The sequence below is a fragment of the Lacerta agilis genome, chromosome 2 (genome assembly GCF_009819535.1).
Source record: "Lacerta agilis isolate rLacAgi1 chromosome 2, rLacAgi1.pri, whole genome shotgun sequence".
Classification (NCBI taxonomy): Eukaryota; Metazoa; Chordata; class Lepidosauria; order Squamata; family Lacertidae; genus Lacerta; species Lacerta agilis.
In genome coordinates, this window is record NC_046313.1 from 31035743 (window position 1) to 31048788 (window position 13046).

General features: G+C 44.3%; 1 protein-coding gene across 2 annotated transcripts in view; it reads left to right on the forward strand.

Annotated features, from left to right (window-relative positions):
* Positions 1-10492, forward strand: part of CDR2L (cerebellar degeneration related protein 2 like) — a 29277-nt gene extending 18785 nt beyond the window's left edge. The window contains exons 3-6 of one of the 2 annotated variants that reach the window (XM_033139267.1): positions 2538-2650; positions 3537-3685; positions 4900-5064; positions 7178-8063. In XM_033139267.1, coding sequence (XP_032995158.1) covers positions 2538-2650; positions 3537-3685; positions 4900-5064; positions 7178-8063 — 1313 coding nt within the window. Of the gene's footprint in view, positions 1-2537; positions 2651-3536; positions 3686-4899; positions 5065-7177 lie in introns of both variants that reach the window. The other variant, XM_033139268.1, reaches the window with a different exon arrangement.
* Positions 10493-13046: the final 2554 nt, after the last annotated feature.

Genomic DNA, 13046 nt, shown 5'->3' on the forward strand with positions numbered 1-13046 from the left:
AGGAGCTGGAGATGGATGAAATGCAGAGTGTTACTCAGTCCTTGAAAACGACTATAAACCCATTCTCCCCTGGTAGTGCATTGTAAGCGACAAGGCTGACCCTACAAGGCACTGGACACTGTTGACTAGACCTGAATGAATTTATTCAACATTGGCTTGGAAAAGCTGGGAGAGAGTGGAATCTTATCAGTCTGCGAGAATGTAAAAAAGAGTCCTCCCGGATGAGTCCAAAGGCAATTGCGTTAGTTGCTAGTGTGTTTCAAGGCTGAATCAAAGGTGCCTAGGGCAGCCATGCCTTCAAAGGCCACCTCTTCATATGCAGCAGTGTCACTCTGTGCACCAGCCCCTTCTCCAAAATGTCTCAGTTTTAGAGGGGAAACGGCATCTGCTGCAAGAAGCAAAGGCTATACTGTATTTCACTTGCCCAAAGGCACTGGAATCCCCTCGTCGATCAGCCTCATAGCCTTCTGTAGAGTCTTTGTGCAACCAGACTAACTTTGGCAAGCATATGTCTGCTGATTCCGCTGCCGTTGTCATTGATGATGGTGGTAATGATAACAATGATAAATATAACCATTATTATGGGGTTTTATATGCTGCTCTTCAAGCAGAGGCTCTCGGAGCAACCAACAAATCATGAAATAAAACACTAAAAAGATAATTAGCACCTCAGCGGCAGCAGAGCCCCCTCCTGTGTCACACTAGGGTGAGATAATCAGGACAATTTGCCCGACAGCTGAGCTGCTGAAAACGATAATTATGAATCATAAATAAATAAAAGCAGCAGTGCAATAAAGTATCTCCTCCTTAGGAGGGGGACGGTATCCAGTTCTGCAGCGATGCTCAAAAACGTTAGATTCCCCCATATGTCTAATCTGGGTCATTGAAAAGTGGATGCCACTCCGCTTCTTGGAAGAGAGAGATTCCAGCTTGACTTTTGCATGAAAAATAGCAGTATCTGCACTACCTTCATGGAACTCAAGAGCTGCTCTGCTGGATCAGATTGAAAGCGCATCTAGATCAGCATCTTCTTCTCCTCATATCAGCCCATCAGATTCCTGTGGGAAGCCCAAAATCACAGCCTGAGCACAACAACCATTCCCTTCCTTGTGATCCCCAGTAGTTGATATTCAGAAGCATACTGTCTAGACAGTTGAGGTAGAACATAGCTATTGTGGATAGTAGCAAGGGTCCATTGGGTGGTCATCACTGTTCTCTTGGGGGAGCAGATTCCATGGTTGTGACAATGCAATGTATGAAGAAGTGCTGTGTTTTGTCTGTACTGAATCTCCCAAAGTTCAGCTTCATTAGATCACCTTGGCTTCTAGTATATTGAGAGGGGGAGAAAAACTTCTGTCTAACCATTTACCTCACACCACAGATAGTTTTGTACACTGTCCTGCTTGGACCAGGTTAGATAATGCTCTGTGAGTTAGACAGGGCAGGTTTCTCAGTACCATCTGCTGCAGGCTTAGGCCCATATACAATACCAAGGTTGGACCCAAGTCAAAAAATAAACCAGGGTGATGTCCAAAAGTAGGAATCAGCAACTGAGGAAATCTCGTACATAGCAGGGCAAAGACATCAGGCTCAGACGTAGGCAGCCGAATGACGTTCAAGCAAAAGATTCCAACGAAGGCTGATATAACCCAGACTATACCCAGCATAAGATGCAGTTGTTTGCACTAAGAGCCACTCACTTGAGGACCGTTACAGTGGTACCTCGGATTAAGAACTTAATTCGTTCCGGAGGTCCGCTCTTAACCTGAAACTGTTCTTAACCTGAAGCACCACTTTAGCTAATGGGGCCTCCCGCTGCTGCTGCGCCGCCAGAGCACAATTTCTGTTCTTATCCTGAAGCAAAGTTCTTAACCTGAAGCATTATTTCTGGGTTAGTGGAGTATGTAACCTGAAGCGTATGTAACCTGAGGTACCGCTGTACTCTCAGGGAGCTCTTCAGTTATGCAGTAAAATTGGGTTCTCAGGCATGCACTCCACTGTTGCCCAGCTGGCTTGGATTGGGCCTTCTGATACCAACACAGTTGAGTGCTGGGGGTTATGTGGCCTCCCACTCTGACTTGGCTGGGGGCTCCTCTGCCAGAGGTGGGTCAGAAACCCATCTTGAGGGTCTTTAAGTTAGCCAGACTATAACTTCCTGGACACTGACACTCTGACTCCGTATTTTCTCCTTTGTCTCCAAACCATAAGGAATGAGCAAAACATGGCTTTTCTGATCCAAAACTACAGAAGGAATCTGTGCAGTTAAAATGCATTATTCACTGCACCTGAACTGCTGTACTTGCTTCTGTTGTTTTATTAATGCATTAATTTGAGGTGTTTGAAAGCTCCTTTGTTTTTGTAGATTTATATGTAGGTTTTCGTTTTGTTTTTTGTTAGCTGCCTTGAGACTTGGGAAGATGGGTTAAAAATATTTTTAAGAGACTGAATCAGCCCTGTCACTTGCTGACACATGCCTGGTTCCAAAGAGCTTGGTGGAGAGGCCCTCACAGCGCGTTCTGTTTCGTTTTACTTTTCAGACTTGCACTTAGCAGCTGAACTGGGGAAAACACTGCTGGAGCGCAACAAAGAACTGGAGGATTCTCTGCAACAGATGTACACAACCAATGAGGAGCAAGTGCAAGAGATAGAGGTACCGGATGAAGCACAGGCACACACATAAGCCAAATAACCCGTTTTCCTGCTTCAGGCGGAGCATGGCTGTGGAAAAAGTAGACAGCTGCTTGTTTGGTATTTTCACTGCCACAGTGCAAGCCAGGATGAGCTGCAGCCTCAGAGATGTGCTATTAGGGGGAGGGATGAAAAACACATATGGAAGAGGGTAGAACAGAGGTGGATTAAGGCCTACAGCTCAAAAGACATTGCTGTACATTCCTGAGAAGCCCTCCCACCCCTAACCCATATGTTTACATTCTGGGCAGCAGCTTTAGTAGGGGTCACTTTGAGTTTTGTTGAGTCCCTGGATTAGTTTCTAACCAAGTCCCTGAAATGGGGTTAACGGTGCAGGCCTAACTCTGCCTGCTCAGAAGTAAGTCCTATTGAACTGAATTTAGTGTGGTTTACTCCCAGGTAAGGGGGGTTAGGATTGCAGCCTAAATGGCATTGTCCCCTTTTGACAAAATGCATCTGTTTTCCATTGACTTGTTCTGTTTTCATTTTTCAAAGTATTAAGATACGCTTAGCAGTAGCTTACCTTGGTTTTTTAAAATAGTAAATTCAGGCCCGCCCATGTTGCCCAATTAAATTAGGGGCAGCCTTTTAGTTAATCAAAAGGCTTTTTAAGTGATTCATCCAGCCTTTTGACTAAATGCTGTAGACCAGGGGTGCCCAAACTTTTTTCAAAGAGGGCCAGATTTGATGAAGTGAACATGCGTGAGGGCCAACAAAAGTTGTTGAGCTTTTTTTACAATTTTACCCCCAAACTTTGGATATGCCTGCTGTAGACCTACTGAATTGTTTCTTCATGGTATTATGTCCCTTATGTTTTTTATGGGCTTTTAAACCTTTTTTCTTTCCAGTATTTGACCAAACAGCTGGAAATGTTACGGCATATGAATGAACAGCATGCCAAGGTTTACGAGCAGCTGGATGTGACAGCGCGTGACTTGGAACTGGCCAATCAGAAGCTTGTGCTGGAGAGTAAGACGTCCCAGCAGAAGATACAATGGTAATGCTTCATCTGGTGGGTCCTTTCATGTCTAAAGGTAGAGGCTGCCTGGCAGTTGGGGGGAGGACACATTCAAAACTGAGGTGGCAATGTTAATTCAAAAGTGAGGATTATAAGAACACAGCCATTGTGACATTTTGCAATTTCATGGCCCTGTTCATGCCAGGGAACAATTGAGATGGTGAATCTGTTTCCATAATGTCCTCTGGGACATGAATGGAATGCAAGATCTGTTCCCAAGTAGGGAAAACTTTCTTCTTCCTCTTCATTGGGAGAACAGTTTTTCATAAGAATTGGGTTTGTCAGCTACCCAGTGATGGCCAGTGGGCAGGTAGGTTGATTGATCCTACATGTAAGCAAATATGAGAATTTGCCCTTCATGCCCTTTGCACTGGGATCCTCTAAGTTCTCCATATCTTAGAATACGGTGGTTTTTCTGTCTGTTTAATGCTTCAAAGTGGAGGTGGAGAACCCTTTTTCAGCCTGAGGACCACATGCCGGTGGTGGGTGGGGTTATAGGCAAAAGTAAATGGAGCAGCAGGTGCAAATTTTACATTTGCACAGTAGCCTAGTACAATATTGACACCCCCCTCTTTATCCTCTATTCAGAAAAGTGAGAGACATTAGAGTTCGATATACATCCCAGCCAGGCAAAACCATTTGTAGAGCAAAGAGGTGTGGCTTGGTGATGGTGCTGAAGGTCAAATCAAGAAATCTGAGGTTCCTTTACCCCTACTTTGAATAATGCAGAATAGCTTAGCTCAGAAAACATGGTGGCTATATTCTCACTATAGCAGACTTCCAGGGAAGGATTTGTAGGACAGAGAGAGCTAGCTTTCGGGTGTGCCTCCATGATGTTTCATTGCAGATGTGTGGCTCTGCCAATCATCGACCAGAGGTGATGGGGCTTGTGAGCACGTAGCTTGGCTAGTTTCCTGCTTAACTACCCTTATAGTTAGGATGCCATGCAACTAACCAGTTATGCTTGTCCAATGGCCTTTAGTTGTGCATTTTAACTTTCCTGCCCTCTCCCCTCCCTTTAGGAGACATGTAGGGAGTGGTGAGGGCACAGAAGTTAGCATTGTGCCGCTAAAAGTCATTGCACTAGTATAACTCTGTAATTGGACACTGCCCTGTGTCCGTATCTCAGTCTAAAAACAAGCTAGCGTTCCCTTCTCTTTTTCTTTCCCATCAACTCTGGCTTTATGTAACAGCTTAACAGAAACCATTGAGGGGCTGCAGAACCAAGTCGATGACCTACAAAAGCAGGTGGAAGAGCTGCAGAGTCTAGATCAGCTGCGCATCCGCCGGGAGAAGAGAGAGAGGCGCCGAACCATCCATACATTCCCTTGCCTCAAGGAGCTGTGCTCTAGTCCCAGGTAATCTGCAGCTGGAGCGGCAGTGTTTTGCAGGCAGACAAGGGAGAACAGAGTTAGGACAGCCATTCCTTTCCAGGCGAAAGCTGTCTCGGGCAGTATGGGACGTTCCAAGGCTGCAGCAATATTTTTCATTCAGGGACCCATGGGCATTGCTAATGGCAGAAAACAGATGGAAGAAAGTTGAATTTTATAGAATAGACTGGGCTGGTGGGTGGAGGGAGAACAAACATTTACAAAGTGCGTTAAGAGAATATTAATAAAATTTGCTTTTTTGCCAGTTAGGCGGTTTCAGATCCTCTAAAAAAAATCCTAAAACCAAAGGGGGGGGAATGCAGATATCAATTTTTGGCACACATACCAGTCTCATTTCCATCTCCCTCTGTTGCTGTCTGGTACACAGTTTGAGCAAATTCATATGTAGAATAGCATTGTGAATTCCAGAGTGGAGAGACAACAGGTTTTAGAAAAAGAGGGGAATATTCAGTAATGTCAGAATCCTCATTCTTGGATAAGGAAGGAAGGAAGAAAAAGAAGCAGCGTATTATCAGAACATCTTCTGTGATTATTTTTGTGCTCAGAACGATAACTTTAATAGTGTTATCGCAACAGGGCAGTTCTTTCCCACCCCTTTTTTTGAAGCTAAGGACTGTGTGCCCTTGCTATGCATATCTAGTATATAGGTAATTTAATTGTATACCAATAGTACCTCACTGTGTAGAACCAGTGAGCTTGCCAGAGACATAAGTCGTTCTAGGTACACATGTCACTTAAAAAACAGCGTGCAAGAGACTGTGCACTCGTATCCTCCCTAAATGGTACCCCTGTGAATGAAGATTCATAAATATTTGCCTGAAAACAAGGGGCTCTGCACTTTAGAAGCAGACTGACCTCATTTTCAGATGTTTCTTTCCAGCGCTAAGCTCAGAGAAAACCAGTTCTGCTGACTACTCATCCCTTTGGCCTGCCAGCAAGTTCATTGGCATAGTCTCCATGTTGGTTGCACAGGCACCATCTCAGCTTCTCCCATACCCGACAGCCCTTCTACCTGCAATTCCACCCCTGTACTAGAATAACAAAAGTTCTTAATGCAGGCTCCTCCTCAGGTTAAGAACTTAATTTGTTCTGGAGGTCCGTTCTTAACCTGAAACTGTTCTTAACCTGAGGTACTTTAGCTAATGGGGCCTCCCGCTGCCGCCGCGCGATTACTATTCTTATCCTGAAGTAAAGTTCTTAACCTGAGGTACTATTTCTGGGTTAGCAGCGTCTGTAACCTGAAGTGTCTGTAACCCAAGGTACCACTGTATTCCCTTGAAGCCTATAGATTGTCTGTCTTCCTTAGGAAACTAATCTTAAGTACATGTAGCTTTCATTTGCTCACACTCATCCCTTCTTCCCTTTTCCTCCCTCCCTTCATTGTCTTGCCTGCAGTTCTTCAGCTGGGGCTCTTTTTTGCTTATACAGTGGTACCTCTGGTTAAGAACTTAATTCGTTCCGGAGGTCCGTTCTTAACCTGAAACTGTTCTTAACCTGAGGTACCACTTTAGCCAATGGGGCCTCCTGCTGCTGTCACACCGCGGCCACGCAATTTCTGTTCTCATCCTGAAGCAAAGTTCTTAACCTGAGGTACTATTTCTGGGTTAGTGGAGTCTGTAACCTGAAGCGTCTGTAACCCGAGGTACCACTGTATTACTCTTAAGAACACCATTCACAGAGGTGTCACTATAAGAACAATCATGAGTGTATAGTATGCTTATGAAGTCCTTTGAAAAGAACAGTGCAAAGGTTTTCTTTAGGTCAGTTAAGCAGAACTGTACTTGGTTGGTGACTAGGGTTCAGTATGAAACTCAGGAAAGATAAGCAGAGTCCAGACAGCAAGTAGGGGAAGCATATGTTTGCCTATTCCCCCATGGAAGAATTACTGCTGGCACATATTAAAATAGCACATCTCGATAAGGGTTTGCGTATATGTTGCCATTTGGGGTGTGATACATAGGGTCCTGTTGTTGCACTGAGGTAACTTCTTCATTAACCTTTGCTGGACTTATGGTGCCCACCCTAGGAATCTATAATGATTAATTTGCTAATGGCTTGTTTTTGGTTTTTTGGATATCAGATATGAAGATGCTTTCCAGATTCATAGCTCTTCAATGGAGTTCAGTCAGATGCCCTTGGAACGAGAGAATGAGCGGCTGCAAGCAATGGTGAATTCCCTCAGGTCCCAGGTCAACCAGGAGAAACAGCGGAAGGAGAGGGTGGAGAGAGAGTACACGTCCGTCATCCAGGAGTACTCAGATCTTGAGCAGAGGGTGTGTGAGATGGAGGGCTGCAAGCTGCGCATTAAAGAGCTGGAAGGAGAGTTACTGGAGCTCCAGCAGATGAAGCAAGTTAAGAAGTACCTCCTCAGTAGAGAGGACAACCTGTCAGAAGCGCTTCTGGAGCCCTTGAACAATGCCCCAGAAGCTGACTACATCGACCTAACTGAGGAAGATGGAGGTAGAAACCATGAATCGTCCATGACAGCCTCCCCAAACCACCCTGTACGGAAAAGCTGTAGCGACACGGCCCTGAATGCCATTGTGACCAAGGATGCTGTGAGCCGCCATGAAGGCAACTACACACTGCATGCCAATAATGTACGCAAGAGGGGGATGTCAATCCTGAGGGAGGTGGATGAGCAGTACCATGCCCTGCTGGAAAAGTATGAGGAGCTGCTCAGCAAGTGCCGGCAGCACAAAGACAGTGTGCGCCATGCCGGTGTCCAAACCTCCCGCCCTATCTCTCGCGACAGCTCCATTAGAGACTTCCGGGGAGAGGGTTATGAGCTGGACGACCTCAAGACAATGGAGAAGAGCCTTAGCAAACACGTGGAGGCTGTAGACAAGCGGCTAGAGCAGAGCCAGCCGGAGTACAAAGCCCTGTTCAAAGAGATCTTCTCCCGAATCCAGAAGACGAAAGCAGACATCAACGCCACCAAGGTGAAAAAGAAGACCACGAAGTGAATCCCGCTGCTTTGGCGTCACCGCGTTTGCCACAAGCAAATTCAGCATCGAGCTCTTCACTTCGGCACCAGGGAGCATTGTACGGCCTCCAGCCTCCCAAGTCCTAGGAGCTTCTCACGTTGATGTCTTCTTGCACAAAAAGGGAACCTCTTGGAGTGTTTCAAGAGTGGGAAGAGCCCACCTCACATTCTTCAAAGTCAGTGCTCCAAGCTGCCTGGGCCCCTGGATGTGCTGCAAAAAGCTCTATGTCATAGTTGTAGTTGGTATCCAAGATTTTGCAAGGAAACCCTTCGCATCACTGCAGCAGCCAGAAAACACAAACAGGAAATTAAACGAACTAGCCACAGTCTCCACCTTCTCCCGCGACCAGTTGGATTTGCTTTCCTTCAAGCAACACAGCAACAAGCTTGGATTTCTTACAATGCCCTGGAATATCCAGAACGTAATAATTTAAAGCATCACTTTCCAGAGGCAGCTTCCATACATACACTCTCTTTCTTCAGTTTCCTTTCCCCCTTCTTCTTCCCACGAAGAACCCACAGATGCATCAGCAAGACTTTTTACTGGACTTCTCTCTTTCCGGAAGGGGAGCATGTTCTTCCTGTTTAAGCCATCCTCTTACTGGTCAGGTTTTTCAATTTTTACAATGCAAGCTCATTGCAACTGGAAAAACTTGAAAAAAGATTGCTGTTATGTCTTCATCAAGCATACCTAATTGTTCCACTCATATAAGATAGGACAGAGTGAGCTTAGGTTTACACTTCCTCCAGTATTTTTATTTTAGGAAGTTAGTTGTCATCACTTCGCTCATTTAACCTGAGCTTTCCAAGAAGCCAAACAAGAAGTGCTATTACTGGCTTGGAGAGACACCCTCGTCTTCATTTGGGTGTTGCGTTTCCCATGCCTTGCCGTTCAAGTGGTTTTTCCTAATTGTCTTTTGTGGCTGGCTCCTAAAACATGATTTGCATGGGCTTGCAAAAACTGAATAGTGATGGCTCATGTTAAGTAGGAGTAAATTCAGCAAAACACTCAAGTTCAGTTGTCATCACTAATAATGTTGCTTATCACACTATTCCACGCAGTCACTTGTTAGTTAACGCTTCCGTTGCCAAGCTGCCTTTTCCAAAGGCTCTTTCTACTCCATTTATACATTTAACCTCGCCTACATATACCACACATTTACACACAAAAGGCCTCTTCAGTCTCAGGAATAGTCAGTATCCATTTCACAGAAATACAGAATTGGGATTCTTTAGTCACATGCTAATAAGTGATGGTTAGGGTCACATGCATATATGAAAATAAGCAGTATTATATTTCACTAAGTTTAGGGCACACATGCCAGAGTTCTCACTTGTGAGGGGACAATAGTAGCAATGATTATTAACTTACCAAGCAGTATTATACTTGAAGAAATTTTGGACCAGTTTCTTGTTTAGCTGTATCTGAATAAGGCCCAAAGTCTGTGATGTTTCTTTGAAATCATGCTAGTGTAAATGAGTCTGCCTTTCATTATTTTCAGCTTTTTCCTTCATGTCCTCTCACTTTTCAGCACTGTTTCTTCTTTGACTGCGATTCTCAAATCGCACGCTTTACAGTATTAACGGGCCCGAGCCAAGTGACTTGAGGACCATGGTTCCTTACAGTTGGCTGCCAACATTTCTGCTTCTTGCCATGCTTTTACATTTCATGTTGGTAGACTTGGTTTTGACCTGAAGCCGATTTTGTGAACTAAGTAAATACAGGGTAAGAAGGCAAATGTGTGGAAAGTCAATGGTTAAGTCAAACAGAGTGAGATTTCTACTCCTCTGCCATCAGATTGTCATCACGTTATGTGTTTGCTAGATTCTTGCCATGGGGGTCCTTGTGTTCGGCCAATTGAAGTCACTTTTGTAATGTGTGAAAGTATTTTTGAGTAAGCCTGCCCAGGGGCTCTTCTTTCTGGAAAGATTCTTCCTCTACTACTTAATGCCAAAACTTCTTTTGTACCCTTGATGTGGCCCAGCTTTTGAAGTATTAGGAGCCATAGACATGATTGTGGCTGCCACTCTGGTAGCCATAATGACAAACCTTCATGCCTTACAGTTGAAAAATCAAGTTGTCTGGGGGGTAAAATAACAAAGGAAGTTGGTTTTCTCAAGAGCATTTACCTTGCTCTGTGTGGCTGCCATCGTGGCTGCTGATGTTTTGATTAACTTTCTTTTACTATCTTTCTACTAAGGGACTTTTGAACGGATGTTTGTTCTCAAGTCATCTGTTTGTTGCATCAGTATTTGGGGTGGGAGGGGGCCATTGCAATCATTCTTGGTTTTGAACACTGTTAATGTGCAAACCAGCATCCCAGTTTAAGTGTAGTATACTTAAAATTAATATATTTAAAAATGCTTTATTCTCTTCTTAAATAAAAAAAGAAACACCAGTATTCTGAACAACGGAAATTTCTTGTGTTTATTTCTTTGCATTCCAGAAATAGGCTTGCGCTTTGAATTCTCAGCATCATTTAGGTCACGAAAATGCTTTAGGCATGATAAAAAGTGGAGGGTAACCACCAGAATGGATGTGCTGCTTCTCTTTATTTATTACATAACAGATAGCTCCTGTTTTTGTGGGACAAGGACTCACTCTGTTATTAAAAATCACCCCTTTACACACGTCAACATTCTGAATGCTCCAGTAGCTTGAAACATTTTCTTCCATGCTTGCTAATGTCAGCTTTGATTTCTTGAACACACTTCAGAGTAATTACTCATGCAAGCAATGAGATATTAACACTTGCCTCAACAAAGGGACAGCTGCATCACATTGTCAGTCAGTTCAGCAAAATGCTGAGAGCATAATTTCTTTGACCAAAAATAATACTGGCTGCATTATGTAGAAAAAAATCTAGTGAACTTGTCTTTCCACTAAAAAACAGAGCCTGCTTCCTACCTCTAAAGCTCCCTGGCATGCTGTTCATCAGCTTGAACCTCGTTGTTGTGGAAACCTTTTATACAGCCTGGGATGTAAATAGCAGACGGGACCAGATGCACAATGGATGAGACTCTTAACTTTGTACAATAAGCTACATTCCAGACACACAAATCAGCGGTTTCTACACACACACACCACTTAGGCAGCTGAGGTGTTATCGCAGGACAGTTTCCAGCCAGCCAGAAGCACTCGCATGGAGCAACCAGGTGAGAGGCATCACTTGGGAGAGAGGATGTGGCTTTGGGAGAGTCCGAGAGCTAGATAGCTGCATTTCGTCCCCAGGCCTGAGGTTCCTTACAGCAGCTCAACATGAGATGAAAACTTGACACCGGTTGAACTAAAGTGATGGGCAATCCTGTTCTAGGTTAGATTTAATGTGGACTCGCTGAGTTAATAAACTGCTTGTTTGTTGCATATTTAGCTTGTTATTAAAGAGCTTGGTTTCTTCCAGATGGCCTCTGCTATGTGTCATCAGTTATATAACCTGCGAGCTCTGGAGACCCCCTTGCCATGCACCACAGATGTGGCTCTTGCACAAGCAGAAGAAGAGATGGCTACCAAACTGGGAAAGCAATGCCAACAGGAAGAGAGGAACTCTAGGTGCATGGAGAAAGGTTTATTTCTGGCCAAACACACTTCAGAGCTTGTTTATGGACTTGCTGTGAACAGCTCTATTCAAAGCATGCCCTCGGAAAGATTATTCCAAAACGTATTGTGCCTGAAATAAATCACCAGGAGCTCCTTCCTGTTTGTTTTTTTCCCCTCCTCCAAGTGGCACGGAATCTCCAATCTATGCCACATAGGCTATCGGAAGGCTAGAAGCTTTTTTTTATTATTTTTTTGGCCATGTGCATGCTGACCATATCTAGGGTCTACAGCAGTTCAGGGGGCCTAGCCTCCAGTTCAAGGGCCTGCTGTGTCCCCCAAAGACTTAACTAATTTTGAGAGCAGTTGTGGGGAAAAATGCACAGTGCTCTGGTGGCCAGAGTGAATGCAGTCCTCCTCAGGCCAAAAATAGCCAATTTAGAGATTTTGAAATTTCAGTTTCATAATCTGGCAATGCCATAATGCCACCAAATTCCAGGGGGGAATTGTCAGGAACTCTTAAGTGGGATTAAACCAGCACCATGATACATGAGAAAGAATGCAAATGGTTCAGCCTTCTCCAGGCTTTTGGGTTGTTGGAAAAGCCTCAAACCAACGTAGCACACAAATGGAGTCCAGCACGCTTCCTTCTGCGTTCTCCTGTGCCATCCGCAGAGTATTTTCTCGCGCAACGGTGTGTGTGCATGCCAGCAATTATAAACGACAAAGTCCAGCTTCTTTTGCTAATCTAGAAGCTTTATTTACAAGGCATAAATTACATTCCAGGAGAGACAAGACATTTTGCCTTCTCCTTCTCCGGCCAAAAACGAAAGGGAAAGATACAGAAACAACAAGTTACACATTACACAGAGTCTTCCAGGGACACTTTTCTTCTTGTGGGTGGGACGACCTGGTTGAGCTTGTTAACCATGAAAGCTCCAAACCTCTGCACCTTCAGCAGATAATCAAGAGCCATGATCACAGTTTTTCAGCCTAAAGGCCTTCAGATTGGGGAAAGAGGCAAGTACTAGGGCATGGTTAGCTTCTAAAAAACACGAGCAAGCCTCAGTTGGCCACATTTTTGCATCTTTGCTGCCAAGCTCCTTCCACCCCAGTTGCCATGCTCTCCATGTTGTGTCCCTGAGCAACTCACCACTATCCTCTGTTTCATTTGCTAGATCAACATTTCAAAGCAAGGGGGAATTTTAAAAAGACTTGTGGCCTTTTCTCCAAACTGCAACAGAGATGAAATATTGTCAAATACAAGATACTTCACTATGTCTGAGGGTTCTGGCAAATATTGTGAAGAAGAGCAGGGGGTTGGACTAGACTACCCTTGTGATCCAACTCTATGAATATTCTATGAAGAGAACTGCTGTAAAGTAATGAATATACATCTAGCAGCTTTGCTCCATTATATGAGATCCT